Source organism: Callospermophilus lateralis, chromosome 7, assembly GCF_048772815.1.
Source record: "Callospermophilus lateralis isolate mCalLat2 chromosome 7, mCalLat2.hap1, whole genome shotgun sequence".
Lineage (NCBI taxonomy): Eukaryota > Metazoa > Chordata > Mammalia > Rodentia > Sciuridae > Callospermophilus > Callospermophilus lateralis.
The window spans coordinates 7,082,324-7,100,787 of NC_135311.1; the positions used below are offsets into that span (position 1 = coordinate 7,082,324).

General features: G+C 51.5%; 2 protein-coding genes across 10 annotated transcripts in view; one reads left to right on the top strand and one right to left on the bottom strand.

The window, feature by feature from the left end:
* Positions 1–2,126: 2,126 nt before the first annotated feature.
* Positions 2,127–3,245, top strand: Rxfp4 (relaxin family peptide/INSL5 receptor 4). Its single transcript, XM_076863471.1, has one exon. The coding sequence runs from the start codon at positions 2,127–2,129 to the stop codon at positions 3,243–3,245; it is 1,119 nt and encodes a 372-aa protein (XP_076719586.1).
* Positions 3,246–7,155: 3,910 nt separating this feature from the next.
* The window catches only part of Arhgef2 (Rho/Rac guanine nucleotide exchange factor 2), a 32,776-nt gene continuing 21,467 nt past the window's right edge, over positions 7,156–18,464 (bottom strand). For 6 of the 9 annotated variants that reach the window (XM_076862186.1, XM_076862190.1, XM_076862183.1 and 3 more), the window contains 12 exons: positions 18,075–18,323; positions 15,880–15,956; positions 15,133–15,302; positions 13,916–13,983; positions 12,009–12,209; positions 11,550–11,669; positions 11,347–11,414; positions 11,171–11,206; positions 10,926–10,976; positions 10,330–10,773; positions 9,651–9,834; positions 7,157–8,510 (listed from right to left, as the gene is read on the bottom strand). In XM_076862186.1, coding sequence (XP_076718301.1) covers positions 8,437–8,510; positions 9,651–9,834; positions 10,330–10,773; positions 10,926–10,976; positions 11,171–11,206; positions 11,347–11,414; positions 11,550–11,669; positions 12,009–12,209; positions 13,916–13,983; positions 15,133–15,302; positions 15,880–15,956; positions 18,075–18,323 — 1,742 coding nt within the window. In that variant the 3' untranslated portion in view covers positions 7,157–8,436. Of the gene's footprint in view, positions 8,511–9,650; positions 9,835–10,329; positions 10,774–10,925; positions 10,977–11,170; positions 11,207–11,346; positions 11,415–11,549; positions 11,670–12,008; positions 12,210–13,915; positions 13,984–15,132; positions 15,303–15,879; positions 15,957–18,074; positions 18,324–18,464 lie in introns of all 9 variants that reach the window. The other 3 variants (XM_076862184.1, XM_076862191.1, XM_076862185.1) reach the window with 1 other exon arrangement.

An 18,464-nucleotide genomic window follows, 5' to 3' on the forward strand; every position in this document is an offset into this window, starting at 1 on the left:
AGCCTCAGTCTTTTACCTACCCACCTTGCATGTTGTCCTTTACCCAGTGCAGCTCCTGCTGCATACAGAGAGATGGCCAATGAAAGGTGATGACTGAGTGGGGCATTTTTCCAGTTGGGACTGAGATTATGGGGAGACAGGACGAGGTGTGGTGACAGCATGTCTCATTGCCCACAGCTCTGAAACAGGGTTTGGGGAATAGAGGAGAAGGTGGGGTGCTGTTGAACTCTGGCTACACAGATCCGAGTGGAAAAGGTGAAGTGGCAGTGTGGGTGACACAGGTGGAAGGACGAAATAATACAGAGCAGAGTAAGAACTGAAGGCATGTCCAGGTCCACCCAGGTCCCCACAGGCCCAGCATTCCCTGCAGGGGGCGAACAGGAAGCTGTGACTTCCTCTCTCCTTTCCCTCTCTGGGCTTACCCTCAAGGTCATTTGCTGTTGAGATGAATTCCAACCTGTGTTTTAGTTGGCACTGTGCCCTGGGCATGATGACAATAGCTGCTCAGTGTCCAGCTCCCCTGCACCACAATTGCCCCAAACTTCTCCTTTGAAATAGCAGTCATTCCTGCACAGACATACAAAGTGCTGTCTCACACGTATTAACTTAATTCATTACACCAATTTTATTAGAGACTTTTTTTTTTTTAACTGAGGATTGAACTCAGGAGCACTTAACCACTAAGCCATACCCCCATGTCCTCTTTTATATTTTATTTAGAGACAGGGTCTCACTAAATTGCTTAGTTCCTCAATAAGTTGCTGAGGCTGACTTTGAACTGGTGATCCTCTTGCTCAGCCTTCTAAGACACTGGGATTACAGGCGTGTACCACCATGCCCAGCCAGAGACTTTTATCTAAAAAAAAAAAAAAAATTTCCCCTACTGAGAACTGAACCCAGGGCCTTGCACGTGCTGAGTAGGTAAGCACCCTGCCACTGAGCACTGAGCTGTACCTCCTCTCTCTCCACATTTTCTTTTCTTTTCTTTCTTTCTTTTTTTTTAAGCTGGGTCTTGCTATGTTGCCTAGGGAACCTCAAAACTCCTGGATTCAGGTGATCTTGCTACCTCAACCTCCTATGTAGCCAGGACTACACGTGTGTCACCACGCCTAGTTAATCCTAAAAATTTTGTTTTGTTTTGTGGTGCTGGGTTTGAACCCAAGGTCTCGTATCACTGAGCTATAGCTCCAGTTCTTTTTATTTTGGAGGGACAGGGTCTCACTAAGTTATTCAGGCTATCCTTGAATTTGGGATCCTCCTGTCTCAGCCTCCTGAGCTGGGACAACAAGTACATGCCACTGCACTTGGTTAACTCCTGGAACTTTTAAGCAAAGAAATAAGCTCAGGAAGTAAAATAACTCACCCAGAGGCACACAGCTAGTGAATGGCAGATGTGAGACTCGAGACCCTCTGCTCCCTCTTCTCAGACACTTGTCCTGATTCCTGCCTCTGTGTCCATTCCTTGCCCCTCCCCTGGGCCCCAAGAGAGCACTTTCTGCAGAGGGACTCTGCACATGGTTGGGAGTAGAGGGAAGCCAGGAGCATTGGCACACACCTGGAATTACAGACTTGAGAGGCTGCGGCAGGAGGATCACAGTTTGAGGCCAATCTGGGCATTTTGGGAGAGACCTTCTCTCAAAAACAAAAACAAAAAAATCCCCCAACAATAGAAAAGGCTAGGGATGTAGCTCAATGACAGAACGCTTGCCTAGCACGGATGAAGCCTTGGTTTGACTCCTGTCATTCCTGAGCTGTCTCCCAGAGCGCCCTCCACAGTGAAGTCATTCCCTCTTCTCCCCTTCCTCATTGCACAGAGCTCTCTCTCTCTCTCTCTCTCTCTCTCTCTCTCTCTCACACACACACACACACACACACACACCCAGGTTTCAGGTCCATCTTGGTATGCCCCACCCACCACTGGTCTGGCCCAACAGGGAGCAGGCAGCTGTCCTTCACACCCCTCCCTCTGAGGTGTGGGTGTGGGCTGCGGCTCCTGGCTGGCGGCTAAAGGCCCCAGAGAAGCACTCACACCCTGAGCCTCCTCCTAAGCGCCTCAGTGGCCTCTGCCAGCCTGGCAGGCACTTGCTGGCTCTTTATTCAGCACCACCAACCTCCGATGCCCTGCGATGCCCACACCCAACACCTCCTCCCCTCTACCCACGTTCTTCTGGGTCAACGCCTCTGGAGGCAGCGCGCTGAGTGCCGACGATGCTGGGATGCCCGTGCAGTTCCTCGCCCTCAGGGTCACGGTTGCTTTGGCCTACGGGATGGTAGGGGCCATTGGCTTGCTGGGCAATTCGGCTGTGCTATGGGTGCTGGGCAACTGCACACGGAGAGCCCCTGGCCCACCTTCCGACACTTTCGTCTTCAACCTGGCTCTGGCAGACTTGGGGCTGGCCCTCACTCTCCCCTTCTGGGCGGCAGAGTCAGCACTGGACTTCCACTGGCCCTTTGGAAGTGCCCTTTGCAAAGTGGTCCTGACAGCCACTGTCCTCAACATCTATGCCAGCATCTTCCTCATCACAGCACTGAGTGTCGCCCGATACTGGGTGGTGGCCATGGCTGCGGGGCCAGGCACCCACCTCTCACTCTTCTGGGCCCGTGCGGCCACCCTGGGAGTGTGGCTGGCTGCGGCTCTGGTGACAGTGCCCACGGCCATCTTTGGGTCTGAGGGCGAGGTGTGGGGTGTGCGCCTCTGCCTGCTGCGCTTCCCCAGCAGGTACTGGCTGGGGGCCTACCAGCTGCAGAGGGTGGTCCTGGCTTTCGTGGTGCCCTTGGGCGTCATCACCACCAGCTACCTGCTGCTGCTGGCCTTCCTGCGGCGGCGGCAGAGGCGGCGGCAGGACAGCAGAGTTGTGGCCCGCTCTGTCCGTATCCTGGTGGCCTCCTTCTTCCTCTGCTGGTTCCCCAACCATGTGGTCACTCTCTGGGGTGTCCTGGTGAAGTTTGACCTGGCGCCCTGGAACAGCACTTTCCACACCATCCACACCTACGTCTTCCCCGTCACCACGTGCCTGGCACACAGCAACAGCTGCCTCAACCCCGTGCTCTACTGTCTCCTGCGCAGGGAGCCCCGGCAGGCCCTGGCAGACACCTTCAGGGACTTGCGCTCAAGGCTGTGGCCCCAGGGCCCGAGCTGGGAGGAACACGTGGCCCTAAAGGAGGTAGGCAGGCAGTGGGCAGCCAGTACGCCCCAGGAGAGTGGTCCTTCTGCCATGAACGGGGACAAAGGGACACCTGGGTGAAGGGTACAGCAGGTGCAGGATCCACACATTCTAAGCTGCCCTGGGCCAGGCTGCAGTGTCCTCTGGGAAAGTCTGACCTTTGATCACCAACTCTGGGTGTGGTGGAATGGGGGAGGCCAGGGCCTGGGAACAGGGGAGAAGGGCTGGGGCAACAGCTCACAGAGGTGGGAAAGAGGTGGAACCGGGAATAAACCTCTGTCACCTACAGGTGTCTTGACCCTTCATCCTTGTTCCGCCTCCAGGACAGTGCAAGAATTCTCAGGACATTTTCCCCTAGGGGTAGGGGTCTAGGCTCATGGATCAGAGGTCAGTGCCCATCTCCCTCTGTCCGTCCTCCCCACCCTCACCTCTAAACAGACTATTTCTTTTTGTATTTTTTTTTTTTTAGTTGTCAGTGACCTTTATTTTATTTATATGTGGTGCTGAGAATTGAACCCAGGGCCTCACTCATGCTAGGCAAGTGCTCTACCACTGAGCCCCAGCCCCAGTCCTAAATAGGTTATTTCTTTTCCTTATTTGGTACCAGCGCTCACAGTGTCCTCTTCCCCTGGCCACTTACCAAGTTAGGGGTACACAGAAACTTGATGCCAGAAGACTCAGCGTCAAGAGCTGTAGCTCCCCTGCAGCTCCCTGCGATGCCAGCTGTGGGGTCTTGCCAGAATCCCTTGCACCTGCCAGACCCGTGTGTAAATCCCTGGTGCTGTGTCTCTCCTTGAATTAGGATTTGGAAGGTTATCACTGGTGCCTATAATCCCAGTGGCTCAGGAGACTGAGGCCCGAGGACTATGAATTCCAAGCCAGCCTCGGCAATTTAGCAAGGCCCTGAGCAGTTTACTCAGTGACCCTGTCTTTAAACGAAATGCAAAAAAGGGCTGGGAATATGGCTCAGTGGTTGAGTGCCCCCGAGTTCAGTCCCCAGTAGTACCCCCCTCAAAAAAAAAGTGTAACAGCAAGTTAAAGACACGTATGGGGCAGATGGACGTGAAAGATGCAGAAAGGAGTGGAGGGAAAGGAGGCGAACGGTAGGGCTAGAGAAGTGAATGCATAGCTCCAATTCAACATAGCTAGAGCACCTGATTTTCACCTTTACCTCAGATAAGTTACTTACCGCTTTGTGCCTTAGTTTTCTAATCTGTAAAATGGATTGTTGAGGGTTCAACGATGCAAGAAATATAGTGTTTTTGCTATTATTCTCACATCCCATGTAAAATGGGGACAAAGGGAAAGGAGGAAATAAAGGGCAGCTGGTCTTTTTGGAAGTGGTTTTACATGCCATGGGTTATAAGGAAAAGAGTTGCAGAGTAAACCCCTCTCAAAGATGGGTCTCTAGAACAGAGGGCTTGACTTGGTTTATTTTTGGTACCAGGGATTGAAAGCAGGGACACTTAACTATTGAGCCCCATCCCCAGCCTTTTTTGTGTGTTACTTGGAATTGAACCCAGGGCCTTGTGTGTGCAAAGCAAGCACCCTACCAACTGAGCTGTATCCCCAGCCCTCCTTTATATTTAACTTAGAGACAGGGCCTTGCTGAGTTACTTAGCGCCTCTCTAAATTGCTGAGGCTGGCTTTGAACTCGCAATCGTTCTGCTTCAGCCTCCCACCTCCCAAACTGCTTGGATCATAGGTGTGTGCCATTACACACTCCCATTTGTTTGTTGGGTACCAGGGATTGAACTCAGGGACACTCAACCACTGAGCCACATCCCTAATTCTATTTTGTACTTAGAGACAGAGTCTCATTGAGTTGCTTAGCACCTTGCTTTTTGTCAATGCTGGCTTTGAACTCATAATCTTCCTGACTTAGCCTCCTAAATCACTGGGATTACAGGCGTGAGCCACCACCCCTGGCCTCCCGTTTTTAATGATGGTTAGCTATTAGAAGGGAGTTTTAGGGGGAAGAGTCCTTGGAAAGAAGGTAAGAGGCAGAGGGAGGCTGGGCTGGAGGTTCCACTTCCATTGCCCTCCACTGTCCGCTCTCTGGCACACCTTGTAACCCAGGACACCAGCACCCTCTCTGAAGGGGAGACCAAGTGCCTCCAGGTTCCCTTCCCTGCCCTGTACCATTCAGTTGCTGAGAAGAGGCTACCCAATTCACAGCATATTAAGCAATGGGAAAGAGGTTTAATTAGCCCACTGATGTTTAATTTCCTCTTTTTGATAATGTTTAAACTGGTTCCAAAACTCCAGTTCAGTTCCCAGCCAATTCAGGAAGATGGAAAATGCTCCCCTATCTAAGTATCCCTCTTCCCACCTCCAGCAGCCTGCGGATATTGGCTCCTCTGGGGGCATCTTGGCTTTATAGGAACTGGAGGTAAATATTGACAAAATTTACAAAGGTACAAGTCAGTGACGAGTGAATGCACATAGACTTGCCTTTGGAGGAGAGTGGGAGAGAGGAAGGACAGTGGAGGGGGAAGCCTGGGCAGGGTGGGACGCGGCAGGCTTGGATCTCCTCTGGGAGTGGAAGGTGCAATGGAAGGCTTGGCTTGGAAACTGCAGTAGGATGCCTGGCACGGTGGAGGATGCCTGCCTGGTGGGGCATGCCTAGAACCTCTGCAGTTTGGGAGTTGAGGCAGGAGAATCCCAAGTCTCCAAAAAACAACTGGGGATACAATTCAGTGGTAAGGCACCCTTGGGTTCAGTCACCAGAACCAGCCATCCACCACCACCACCACCAAAAAAAAAAAAAAAAAAAAGATTAAAAAAAGCAGCAGGAGGGATAGGGGTCCAATCGGAGTTTTCAAAAGTAGAATTAAAGAGGTGACAAGGGTCAGGATGATGAAAGCTGGGAGGGATCAGCATCACAGAAATGCTTTGGCACCACATTTTGGGGCAGAAGACAAGGAGCTGCTGAGGCCTGGGTCTGTTTGAAACTTGAAGCTCTGGGCTGGGGATGTGGCTCAAGCAGTAGCACGCTTGCCTGGCATGCATGCAGCCCGGGTTCAATCCTCAGCTCCACATACAAACAAAGATGTGTCCACCGAAAACTAAAATAAATAAATATTAAAAAAAAAAAAAAAAAAAAAAAGAAAAGAAAGAAACTTGAAGCTCTGACATTCTCAGGCAGAGAAGTGAAGGGCTGGAACTAGGACTGGCTTGGTGATTTTTTTGCACCCAGCCTATAAAATGAGGACTTTTTCTACCTCCCAGGATTCCAATAATGGATGAGATAAAGCCCCTTGGAAGATCCAGATGCAGGTTAGTGTCTCCATGCAACCTCAAGTCTTCCTAGGCGGGCTTTTGAGCCCCCTTCTCATCTCACCCCGCAGGCTCCAGCAGTGTGCACACACCAGCACAGACACAGCCCCATGCTCTCCACCCCTGGCCCAAGTGAAGGGTATCAACTAGAAATGAGAAGTGAAATGAGGCAAAAACAAGAACTGAAACCAGAGGCAAAGAGCAGACAAGAGGAGCTCGGGTGAAGGCTGACATTGGGGACAAACCAGAGCAGGAGGGGGGTTGGATATGAAATGAGTGACACTGGGGAGGTTACAAGAACCGTGCCAAAAGGGGCAAGAGGCAGATAGGACTTCAAATAAGATGAAAGTAAGCTTTGTAATATTGGCATCCCCAACAGCTGCTGGAACCTGAGTGCCTTTTTTTTTTTTTTTTTTTTTGGTACTGCGGATTGAACCCAGGGACACTTAACCACTGAGCCACATCCCCAGCCCGTTTTATTTTTAATTTTGGAACAGGGTCTCACTAAGTTGGTTAGGGCCTTGCTAAGTTGCTGAAACTGCCTCAAACTTGTGATCCTCCTGCCTCAGCCTCCTGAGCTGCTGGGATTACACACATGATCCACTGTGCCGGGCTAGCCCTTTTTCTGGATTTTTTGAGACAGGGTCTCACTCAGATTCCCGGCTGGCCCTGGCCAGGCAATCCTCCTGCCTTAGCCTCCTGAGTAGCTGAGATTACAGGCATGTGCCACCATGTCCAGAATAATTGTTCATTTTAAAGATCTGCATGACTTCATTCATTAGTGCCCCTTCTCTGCAGTGAGGCAGAGGGCCCTTCTGGTGAGACCACGAGAAGAGGGGAATCTGGGTCACTCCTGCTTGCTCTCTCACCATCACCCTCAGAACTAGCAGATATTACAAGACAGCACTTCATGGGTTTTCAGTCTTTAATTTTCCCTGCTTGATCTTTTTCTTTTTTCTTTCTTTTTTTTTAACAATCATATTGGCAGAAAAATGGTTGGAGCTGGTGGGCACTGGGGGAGTCCACTGAAAAACCCCCCAAATTCACGCTGAGGTTATGTTTCAGGTTATGGTTACTGAGGTGGGAGATGAAGTCAGGATTCGTACAGCTTCCCCAACCCCCCCAGAACTTCTTCCAAATGGCTGATAAATAGGATCAGATAGGAGTGCCATTACTCTAGATGAAGGGAGAGGTCACTCTCCCCATTCTTCCCTCAAGTTCAGAGGTGGAAATAGAAGGCTACGATCTCTACTGCCTACAATCTTCTCTTAAAAGTATAAAACACGTGCAGTTGGCTTTGGTACAAAAAAGAAAAGAAAAGAAGAGTAAAACATTCTGGTCCCTGTGAGTTTTTTCCCTCACCCCCAATAAACCATTATGGCCGCCCTAACTTCTATGCCACCAACTCTAGGAAGCCAGGTCTTCTCTCCCTGGGTTTCCTGGAGGATGGAGAGAGCAGTAGTAAGAGGTGGAGGGAAGCAGGGAGAGGGGTGTGGCCCTGCCCACAGCCCTCCTTAAAGGGGCAGTAGGGTCCTGTGGTTGTAGCCTCTTGTTGAAGATGTGTGTTGCTGGGGAAGGATGTCAGGGCCAGAACCTGTCAGCGCATGGCTAACCCTGAACATACCCCAGTAGTGTTAAAGGACAAGGCCCCCTGATCCCTATGGCTTGGTTCCCATGTCCCTGGTCCTTTAAATCGCCCCTCTCCCCCCATAACTAATAAACAATAAATAAATAAATTTTCCTAAAGTAGAGGGAAGAAGGCATGAAAAATTGGCATCTGTGGTGTAGCTTTTGGATGCCACCAAGGGGATACCGTGGCCTAAACCCCCTGGCTTGCTAAATGGCCCCAGGTATCCAAGGATTCCAAGAGCTGGCAAGGACGATCAGCAGTTCTTTCAAACGTTCCCTCGTCTTTAGCAGATTGGAGTCACCAAGGTTTGCCCCCCTCAGTAATGTTCTTCAGTGGGGTGCAGCACAGGGGAGAGGGAACCCCTTAGCTCTCTGAAGCCATAGGCTCCCCATCGCGGCTCTCTATCTCCTCCGGGATGTCCTGCATTCGAGTGAAGTCTGCAGAGGACAGGGTAAAACAGTGAGCGAGCTGAGTCTCCATAAGGAACTGTCCCCTACACTAAAGCCTTCCCACCTGAGGGCTGGAGGACTCTGATGACTCCTTGAGGCAGGAGAAAACCATCAGCAGCATGTCCCCACCTAGATACTTGGTATACTTCCTAAAGACATAGATATACAATTTGTGGGGGTTTTTTTTGAAAATTTTTTTCTTTTTTTTTAAAGAGAGAGAATTTTTAATATTTATTTTTTTAATTTTCGGTGGACACAATATCTTTGATTTTGTATGTGGTGCTGAGGATCGAACCCGGGCTGCACGCATGCCAGGCGAGCGCGCTACCGCTTGAGCCACATCCCCAGCCCCTAGATATACAATTTGATCAATAAAATACAAAACACTTAGAATTATAATATGAAATTATAATCTAGCTGGTTATTTTGTATTTCCTGAACCAACTTTTAGAACTTGGAGATCTCTGAAATCAATTTACTTTTGGGTGTGAGTGTTACCAGGGATTGAAGTCAGGGGCACGTCTCCAGCCCTTTTTTGTATTTTATTTCGAGACAGGCTCTTTCTGTGTTGCCTAGGGCCTTGCTAAATTGCTGAGGCTGGCTTTGAACTCGAAATCCTCCTGCCTCAGCCTCCCGAGCTGCTGGGATTACAGGCACACACCACTGTGCCCAACCACTCAGTAATTGTTTATTACTTTGAAGCTCTATTTTCATGGGCTGGGAGTATGGCTCAGTGGTAGAGCACTTGCCTAGCTCACACAAGGGTCCTGGGTTTGATTCCCCACACTGCAAAAAATAATAAAAATCTATTTCTTCTTGAAAAAGTTGGGAGTCACCAACCACTCCTTATTAGGCAAAATATCTGTCCCTCTCAAGAGTTACTGTGGCCTGGCTTGCTGGCACATTCCTATAATCTCAGAGGTTTGGGAGCCTAAGGCAAGAGGGCTGCAAGTTCAAAACCAGCTTCAGCAACTTAGTGAGATCCTATCTCAAGATAAAAAGGGTGGCTCAGTAGTTCAGTGCCCCTGGGTTTGATTCCAGGACCTGGGTGATCAGTTAGCACCCACCTGGAAGCTACAGCCCAAGAGCTGCAGCTCACCTCCACTGCAGATCCCACCAGGGTCTCACCTCGTGGACTGTGGGGTGGGGACAGACGGCTGCTGCCTTCCTCCTCACTGCCAGTGTCAGGGTCACTGCTGTCTTGCAGCCGCTCTTCTGGGCTACCCAGCTCCTGCCTCTCACGGTCCTCAAAGGGTCGGTGGACAGAGCGAACAGTCACGGGCAGATCCAGGCGGTCATGTCCCCGGCTGGGCTGTGGAAAGCGGGCAGAAACTACAGCGGGCTGGACAGTGTGAGGACTGCAGCCTCTGCCTCCCTGGGGGCAGGGAATCCAAAACCCACTCCTTCTCAACAGTGACTCCCTGGGGTAGCCTCCCCACCAACTGATCTCTTTTCTTGTGGCCATCCAGGTCATTTTCCTTCAGCACCCATCCCTGTACCTGGGGAAACCTCTTTGTTTTCTAACCAATCTTTTTTTTTTTGACAGTACTGGGGATTGAAGCCAGAGGCACTCTGTCACTGAGATCCATTTTTTAAAAATTTGAGGCAGGGTCTCCCTAAGTTCTGAGACTGGCTTCAAACTTGGATCCTCCTGCCTCAGACTCTGGAGGCCGAGACTACAGGCCTGTGGCCACCCCATGCACCCAGCTCCAACCAAAATCTTAGTATTCTTCCAGGCTGCTGCTTGATTTCATTGTGGGGGGCCCTCTGTCACCCGAGGCCGGGTTACCACTCTAGGCGGCCCTACCTGGGGGGGCGTGAAGCTCAAGTACAGGGCGTCGCCAGCGGGGAGGCTGCGCCTGCGTGGATCCAGAGGCCGGCGCGCCCAGGGCGCCTCGGCAGGGAGCGGCTCGGCCTGGCCCAGGGCGGCCAGCTGCCTGCGGGCCTCCTCAGCCTCACGCTCCAGCAGTGCGCGGGCCTGCTCGCTCTCACGGAGCCGCGCCTCCAGGCTGCCCGCCTCGGTGGCCCGCTCCTCGCCCAGCCGCCGGCAGCGCCGCAGCTCCTCCTGCAGCAGCGCGTGTTGCCGCTGCAGCAGCGCCAGTTCGGTGGCTTGCTTGTCTGGGGCCACGGGGGCGGCGGCCACCCTGCCAGCCTCCCCATCACGAGAGTTGGCTCGGGCCAGCTTATCCCGCCGCTCAGGGCCCTCGGGGAACCGGGCTTCCATCAGAGTGTCCTGCTGGGCCACAGCCGCCTGGGATAGGACAGGGACAGAAGGGTATGTCAGACACCCTGGTTCCCGGACCCCTGGCCCTCAGCCTCCAGCCCTGTTAGGAGGGCTGTGCTCATTCCAAGGTCTCGGCCAGGCTCCGCCCTCCGGCCCAGCGGCGGTCCTCGCCCACTGACCTGCAGGCCATGCAGAAGTCCATAGAGATTGACCACCCGCTGTAACGCCTCCTGAGGACAGAGGAGAGGGTGGGAACAGTGCCCAAGCTTCAGGACGGGAGAACTGCCCAGAAGTTGAACAAGAGTGGGTGTGGGAACAACAGGATCTCGAGACACTCCAAAGTCCACCACTCCAAATTGGGGTTTTTCAGGCTGAGAATACCGCCCACCCATCAGGCTCCTGTGCTATCAAGTTCCCGCCTCACCTCTTGGGGGGATCTCAGCTGGTTTCCATTTCGATCCTGCAGAAATGGGCAAGGGTGGGGAGTCAGCAGACCCCCAAGTCCCTGGTGCCTGCCCCTGAGAACTCTGTGCCGAGCACCCACTGGTCTGCTATCCCCTGCCCAACCTCCAGCCGCATCCTGGAATCTCAAGGACCCACCTTCTGGCTGCAGTCGGAGTCGGCTCTGCAGAGTTCAATGGAACCATTGAAGGTTCTGGCCTCCCCATCTATTGAGAGGTGGAAAAGGATGGGCTGAGCTCAGTTTCCCAGGGCCCTGACCCGCTCCATCCCTGGCACTGCCCCTCCCACAGTCTTTTCAGCTCCTCCCACATACTGCTTCCGTCTCCTGCCCTGGCACTCACTGGCAGTAACCCCAGGACTCGTGTTACCACCGCTGTCCGGTTCCAAGGGCAGGGCTGACTCTCGGGGTGTCAGGAGCAGCTCCACTCCAGGCCCCACCAGCAGATCTTTCAAGCCCTCCACTGAGGGAAAGAGGAGTAGGTTAAGGACAGGAATGACAGACCGCTCTGAGGTGTATCGTTCACCCAACAGACACACAAGCCACCTGAGCCAGACCCCTCCAGGACAATGGGGTTTAACCTACAATCCCACAGGAGACAAAGGGCATCGAAGAAGCCCGGTGGGGAACAGGAGCAAGTGCAGTGGGAGAGGTGTCAGCAACCCACCCGCCAAATGGCACAGGACGGGCACTCGGGTCGTACGCTGTGGGGTACTCCTCTGCCTATGTGTACCCAGATCTAGCCACGCGTCCATATTCTGATGGTGAGCACACAAGCCGATCTCCCCCAGAGCCCCCTCACCCTCACGGATAGCATCCTGCAGCAGCCGCTCGCCGCGGGGGGATTCCAGGGACTCAGAGCGGAAAAGGCCCCTGGGCAGGGCTGGCAGGGACATTCCACTGCCACCGTCTTCTTCTGCCTGGAAGTGGGTCATCTCAGCAAACAGCCCGACCTTCTCCTGCAGCAGCTCCACCAGCGCGCGGTCCTTCTGCTGCAGCTCCACTGCAGATAAGGAACAGATGAGCACCCGGCCCGGGGCCCAGGAGAGCCAGTGGAGGGCTGGGCAGAGTGGCAGGACTTCACTTTGGGCGCTCAACCTCTGAGCCACACCCCCAGCCCTGTTTTATATTTTGAGACAGGGTCTTACTGAGTGGCTTAGCGCCTCGCTTTTGCTGAGACTGGCTTTGAACTCATGATCCTCCTGCCTCAGCCTCCTGAGCCGCTGGGAATACAGGGGTACACCACCAGGCCGGCTATTTTATTTATTTTTATGTGGTGCTGAGGATTGAACCCAGTGCCTTCACACATGCTAGGCAAGCGCTCTACCACTAGGCCACAATCCAGCCCCTCCTTTATTCTTCCCTGCTAGTGGGATGCAGATGTGATGGTGGAGCTGAAGAATCCACTTTGGATGTAGAGATGAAAGTTGAAGATGGCAGAGCTGTAACACTATCTTACACTTCTTACTCTTGGACTCTTAAATAGGAATAATCTACATTTCTGGTTTTTTGGGTACCAGAGATTGAATCCAGGGGCACTTCACCACTGAGTAATATCCCTAACCCTTTTTTTTCGAGACAGGGTCTCACTCAGTTGCTGAAGCTGGCCTTAAACTTGCAATCCTCCTGCTGCAGCTTACTGAGTTGTTGGGATCACAGGCAGGTGGCACTGTGTCTAGCCAAGAAATAATCTACTTTTTAAAAAGGGGACTTTTGGGCTGGGGATGTGGCTCAAGTGGTAGCACGCTTGCCTGGCATGCGTGCGGCCCGGGTTCGATCCTCAGCACCACATACAAACAAAGATGTTGTGTCCGCCGAAAACTAAAAAATAAATATTAAAAATTAAAAAAAAAAAAGGGGGGGGGACTTTTGTTGGTATTTCTGTATAGCAGTTAGGTCACATATACCTAACCGATATTAAGGCTCTATGATAAAAAAGTAAGTTCCTTGCCCAACCCTGGTCTTCCTAATTTCCTGTTCCAGACGCAGCCACAGTAATATCTTTCTAGTAATATCACACACATACACACAGACAACATGTATGTAATTATATCTATCCACATTTTGTAAATGTGTATGGGGTACTAAGGATTAACCCAGGGGCACTGAGGTTAACTGAGCCACATCCCTAGCCCTTTTAATGTTTTATTTTGAGACAGGGTCTCACTTAATTGCTTAGGGCCTTGAACTTGCAATTCTCCTGCCTCAGCCTCCCTAGTTGCTAGGATTACAGGTATGAGCCTCTGCACTAGCTAGCACATTTGAGTTGTAGTTGGACACAATACCTTTATTTTATTTGTTTATTTTTATGTGGTGCGGGGGATTGAACCCAGTGCCTCACGCATGCTAGGCAAGCACTCTACCCCTGAGGCACAACCCTGACCCCTCCAAATTACTTTTAAACAAAGTGTAGCGTACACTTTACATTGTTTAAAATTTTGCTTTCTTCACTTAATGTGTTTGGTTTTAGATCTATATCAGCCCTCATGGAGCTATCTCATCTTTTAATAGTTGCGTAGTATTCCATTGTGTGGATATGTCATAAATCATGTGACAAGTTCCCTATAAGTATACATTTTTTTAAGTTGTAAATAAAATGTACATTTATTTTCTCATTTTTATGGGTGCTAAGAATCAAACCCAGTGCCTCACACATGTCAAACAAGCACTCTACCACTGAGCTACAACCTCAGCCCCAGGGGGACTTACTCTTGATCCGCCGTAGGTACGCCTCATCCTCCGTCTCAATCAGGGGGAAGTCCTCCCTGGATGGGCATCTGGAGGGGTCATAGGTTGGACAGGGTTTAGGAAGACACTAGGTCACAAACCCGGTGTCGGCCTTCCCTCACTCCCCACACATCCTACACTCCCCTCGTCTAGTCAGGCTCTTCATCTTCAGTTCATGCCCTGATGGCATTCATTCTTTTTTTCTTTTTTAATATTACTTTTTAGTGTTAGATGGACACAATATCTTTATTTCTATGTGGTCCTGAGGATCGACCCAGGCCCTCATGCATGCGAGGTGAGCGCTCCACCACTGAGCCCCAGCCCAGCCAGATGTCACTCATTCTTGACCTCTCCTTCTCTTTTCACTGTCTGTCTGTGTTTGAAGCACATAAAGATTATAAAAATCCTGTCTAGGGGTGTAGCTCAGGTTCTAGCATGTGAAAAAATAAGCAAAATACTTCAGAATTCTTTGTTGTAATTTTCTTTTCTTCAATAGCAGATTGAGCCCAAGTGCTCTACTACTGAGCTACATCCCCAGCCCTTTTTATTTTTATTTTGAGACAGGATTGTTGCTAAGTTGCCCAGGGTGGTCTCAAACTTGTGATCCTCCTTCCTCAGCCTCCCAAGTTGCTGGGATTATGGGCAGGCACACCACACCTGGCTCAAGAACTCAATCTCAACCTTGCACTGTGCTTTGACTTCTTTTTCCATCACAATTAAACATGCGTTGACTCCTCAAATCTAGTGTGTGCCCTAGAGATTTGCTGCTTTAGCACATCAACCAGTTTCCTTCTTGCATCTATGATTTTGAGTCTTCTCTCTAGCATCAACGTTCTCCTGTTTCATTCATTTTTAGAAAATAAAAGTAAATCGCAATATGATCCAAATCACGTCCCTGTTGCCTGCACACCAAGTGGAACTGTCTTGCTGGCCGGCAGGTGTCCCCCGTGGCAGCTCTGAGCCTGCGTCTGCTTGTCAGCTCGTGCTGCATCTGAAGGGTGGCTGGCCTTGTCAGCATATAAAATATGACGACGGGATATAAAGATCACAGGGGACCTTTCTGTTCTGGCCCACTTTGTCTCTCCCCACCTTGTCTCTGCCTCCGCCTCTGAATGCTGGTTCTGTCCTCAGCACCATGGCCTGGGACCCAAGGCTGCGGGAGAGTCCATACGCACATACAGGTAGCAAGCAACACTCACACGCGCACACTCTGCTGAATGACACGGATCCAGGTGCTCCGGTCATCCCGGGACGCTGTATGCACCTCATACATCTCGGGCGGGGCCGCGCTGATCAGGAACATCCCTTTTTCCTGGTTGGCGATGTCCCGCACTATCAGATTCTGCAGCGACACCACTGAGGGCTTGTCCTGCCAGTCGGTGGAGAGGAAGGATTAGGATTAGGAATACTGAGGTGCTCGGATCTTCAACTCAAGAATGCCCCAAGGATTGAGGAGGACCTCCTACAATACAAGTCAAGAGGCCAGGCTCCAGTGCCGTCTAGGAAAAACTTAGAGCTAGGAGCAATGGCGCATGCCTGTAAACGCAAGGGCTCCGGGGCTGAGACTGGAGAATCACAAGTTCAAGACCAGTCTCAGCAACTTAGCCAGACCCAGTCTCTAAATAAAATATATTTTAAAAAGGCTGGAAATGTGGCTCAGTGGTGAAGCACCCCCTGGTTCAATCCCTGGAACCCCCCACCTAAAAAAAAAAAAAAACGGAAAGAAGAATGAACTGGGCATGGTGGCACATGCCAATAATCCCAGCGACTCAGGAGGCCAAGGCAAGAGGATCACAAGTTAGAGTCCAGCCTCAGCAGCTTAGTGAGGCCCTAAACAATTTATCAGGACCCTGTCTCAAAATAGAAAATAAAAGGGGTTGGGGATGTGGCTCAGTGGTTGAGGGCCCCTGGCTTCAATCCATGGTAGCAAACAGAAGGTATCTCACCAGGGCAGGAAAGATGTACTTCTGGTCCTTCTCCTGGAGAAATAGCAGCACATCTGTCATCAGCAGCATCAGCACATCTGGTTGGGGAATGAAGGCAGATAAACAGTCAGCACTAAAGGGTCTGACAGGTGCTGCCCTCGATCCCAGGGACCAGGCCCACCCTGTCAGCAGGAACTTCCAACCCCTCACCCTGCTCTCTTCCCTCTGGTCACTTATCCCACCTTCTCAAGACTTCCTACCTCCCCATTTTTGGAGCATAGAGAGGGAGGGGCAAAGAAAGATGCCTCAGAGGAAACGCTTTTGGGGCCGGTAGAGACCACGGGTCACAGTGCCTTTGGAAAGAACTCCATACCCTTACTCAGGTTTCTGAGCCAAAGGTCTACAGACCCATAGGGTAGCCACTACCTCAGGGCTCTAGAAACCCTCTGAAGTTTTTACATATTAATAGACACACATGTATTTTTCCGGGTGAAATGGTCTAAAATTTTTTGGTTTTATTTTACTTTTTTTTCCTTTTCTGTGGGTCTCGCATCCCAGTCTCAAACCCCTGGACTCAAGTGGCCCTCTTGCTTCGGCCTCCCTAGTAGTTGACACTGTAGGCGTGTGCTGCCACCTCCCAAGAGGCCCAAGATGGTTTTTTTTTTTTGTACTGGGGATTGATCCAGGGGCGCTCTACCACTGGGCTTCATCCCCAGCCCTACCCTTTTTTTGTGGGGTTGGGGATTAAACCCAGGGCCTGTGCATGCGAGGCAAGCACTCTACCAACTGAGCTATATCCCCAGCCCCTGATCCTCAGTCTTTTTTGGAATTTTTTTTTTTTTTTAATTTTCAGACAGGGTCTTCCTAGGTTGCTGAAGCTAGCCTCAAACTTTTGATCCTTCTGCCCCAGACTCCTGAATCATAGTGGCGCACCTGGCAGGTCCAAGATTTTTGTGAGTCACAAGATTCCCAGAACAAGAGAGGCTGTTTTGGGTTTTTTTCTTCCTTTCAAACTTTAAGTGTAACATCTACCTAGTGTTAAGATCTTTTTAGGTATCTGACCTAAATTCCCCCTACCCTAACATATTCCCACTTCCCACTCTGCGCTCAGCAGGGAGGAAGAAAGTTAGTTTCTTTCCACTAAAGCAGGACTGAAAGGCCAGCCTCCCCGGCTGTCTCTGAACAATCCCCATCTCCTTGGATCCCAGCAGGATCAGCTTCATCTCCCTTCCTGCTGCCCCCCTCCAGGCTCTCAAATCCTTTGTGGACCTGCACTGGAAGACGGAGGGGGAGACGAAGGTCAATTCTGTGACACATGGTGTCACATACTCACCCTTTGCCCTTGGGGATCTTACTAAACTGTGGGCACACAGAAGAGGAGGGTTTTTGCTAAATGCTTCAGAAATAGAGCTCTCCAGCCTTGCTATTTTTACCCCCCCTACTTTATATTCTTAGCTGCTGCGTGGGAGGGATGGGAAGGAGAAAGGGATGGAGGGAAAAGCTGGTAAAGACTGATAAATATCCAGGCCTGGGGAGGAGGGTTTCATGACCTCCATAGAGAAGCCCAGGCAGCCTCCAGCCTCAGGTACCACATTACGGTAGCCTCCATTCCTGGTCCTCAGAACCAAGGCTTGCCCTCTGCTGGCCCTGACTTAGTTAGGAAAGGCTTGCAGGTACAGACCAATTCTGGAAAGTACTCCTGGGAAAGTGCGGCTGCCCTCCAACATGGCCCCCCTCCTCTGCCCTGACTGTCCCTCCCTGAGCTCAGTGCCTTCCTCTGGGACTTCCCTGGTTGCGTTCCCAGAGCTCTGGTGGCTGGGATTCTAGTAGGGGCAATCAACCGCCCCGACCTTGTCTTCTGCTCTGAGTGCTTCCATGTCTTCTTCACCAACACTGATGGCTCGTGGGCCAGGTCTGTAACTCAGCGACAGGACACTGGCCTAGCGTGTGTGAGGCCCTGGGTTCAATCCCAAGTAGCACCAAGTAAATAAATAAATAGAGCTGGTGGCTCTCTGAGCACGCAAAGACCATAGAAATAAATCTGTACCAACAAGTCCCTGTCCTGTCCATGATGTTCAATGCACAATGGAGACTTTTGCTACAACAGACACCATGTCTTTTCCTCCCACTGAGGTCAGGACTGCACAACAGGGTCCTCAAGGAGGGTACATCTCCCACCCTCCGAGGCTGGACTCTTGCTGGGTCAGGTTACTGACCTTTGAAGCGCCCGGTTGCTGTCTTCCAGAGCAGGCAGCCATCATGGATGAGCTTGCGCCGTAGAAGTTCCTCTCGGCCAAAGGGTCCCTTGCCAGGCACCGGGGCCTGGGCCCGAGGGTCCATGCGGTTGTAGATCTCCTGCAGACGGGCCCCTTTCTCTAGCTCGTGCACATCCTGGTCCACGTTGGACAGCAACTCCTTCACCAGCCCCAGTGCCGCTGTTAGGTCCTGGCGCTCCTCCTCAGCCCCTGGTGCCAGAGGGTGGGCGTAGGGCATGGCACACCTGGCTGCACTCCAGCCCCAACTCCCAGGGGTCTGGATTCTACCTGGAGGCTGCCCAGGGTCCCACGCCTTGTAGGGCCACCGCAAGCCTCTGCTCATTGCAGGCA

Coding starts and splice junctions, on each gene's coding strand:
- Rxfp4 (XM_076863471.1), top strand. CDS start 2,127: ATGCCCACACCCAACACCTCCTCCCCTCTACCCACGTTCTTCTGGGTC.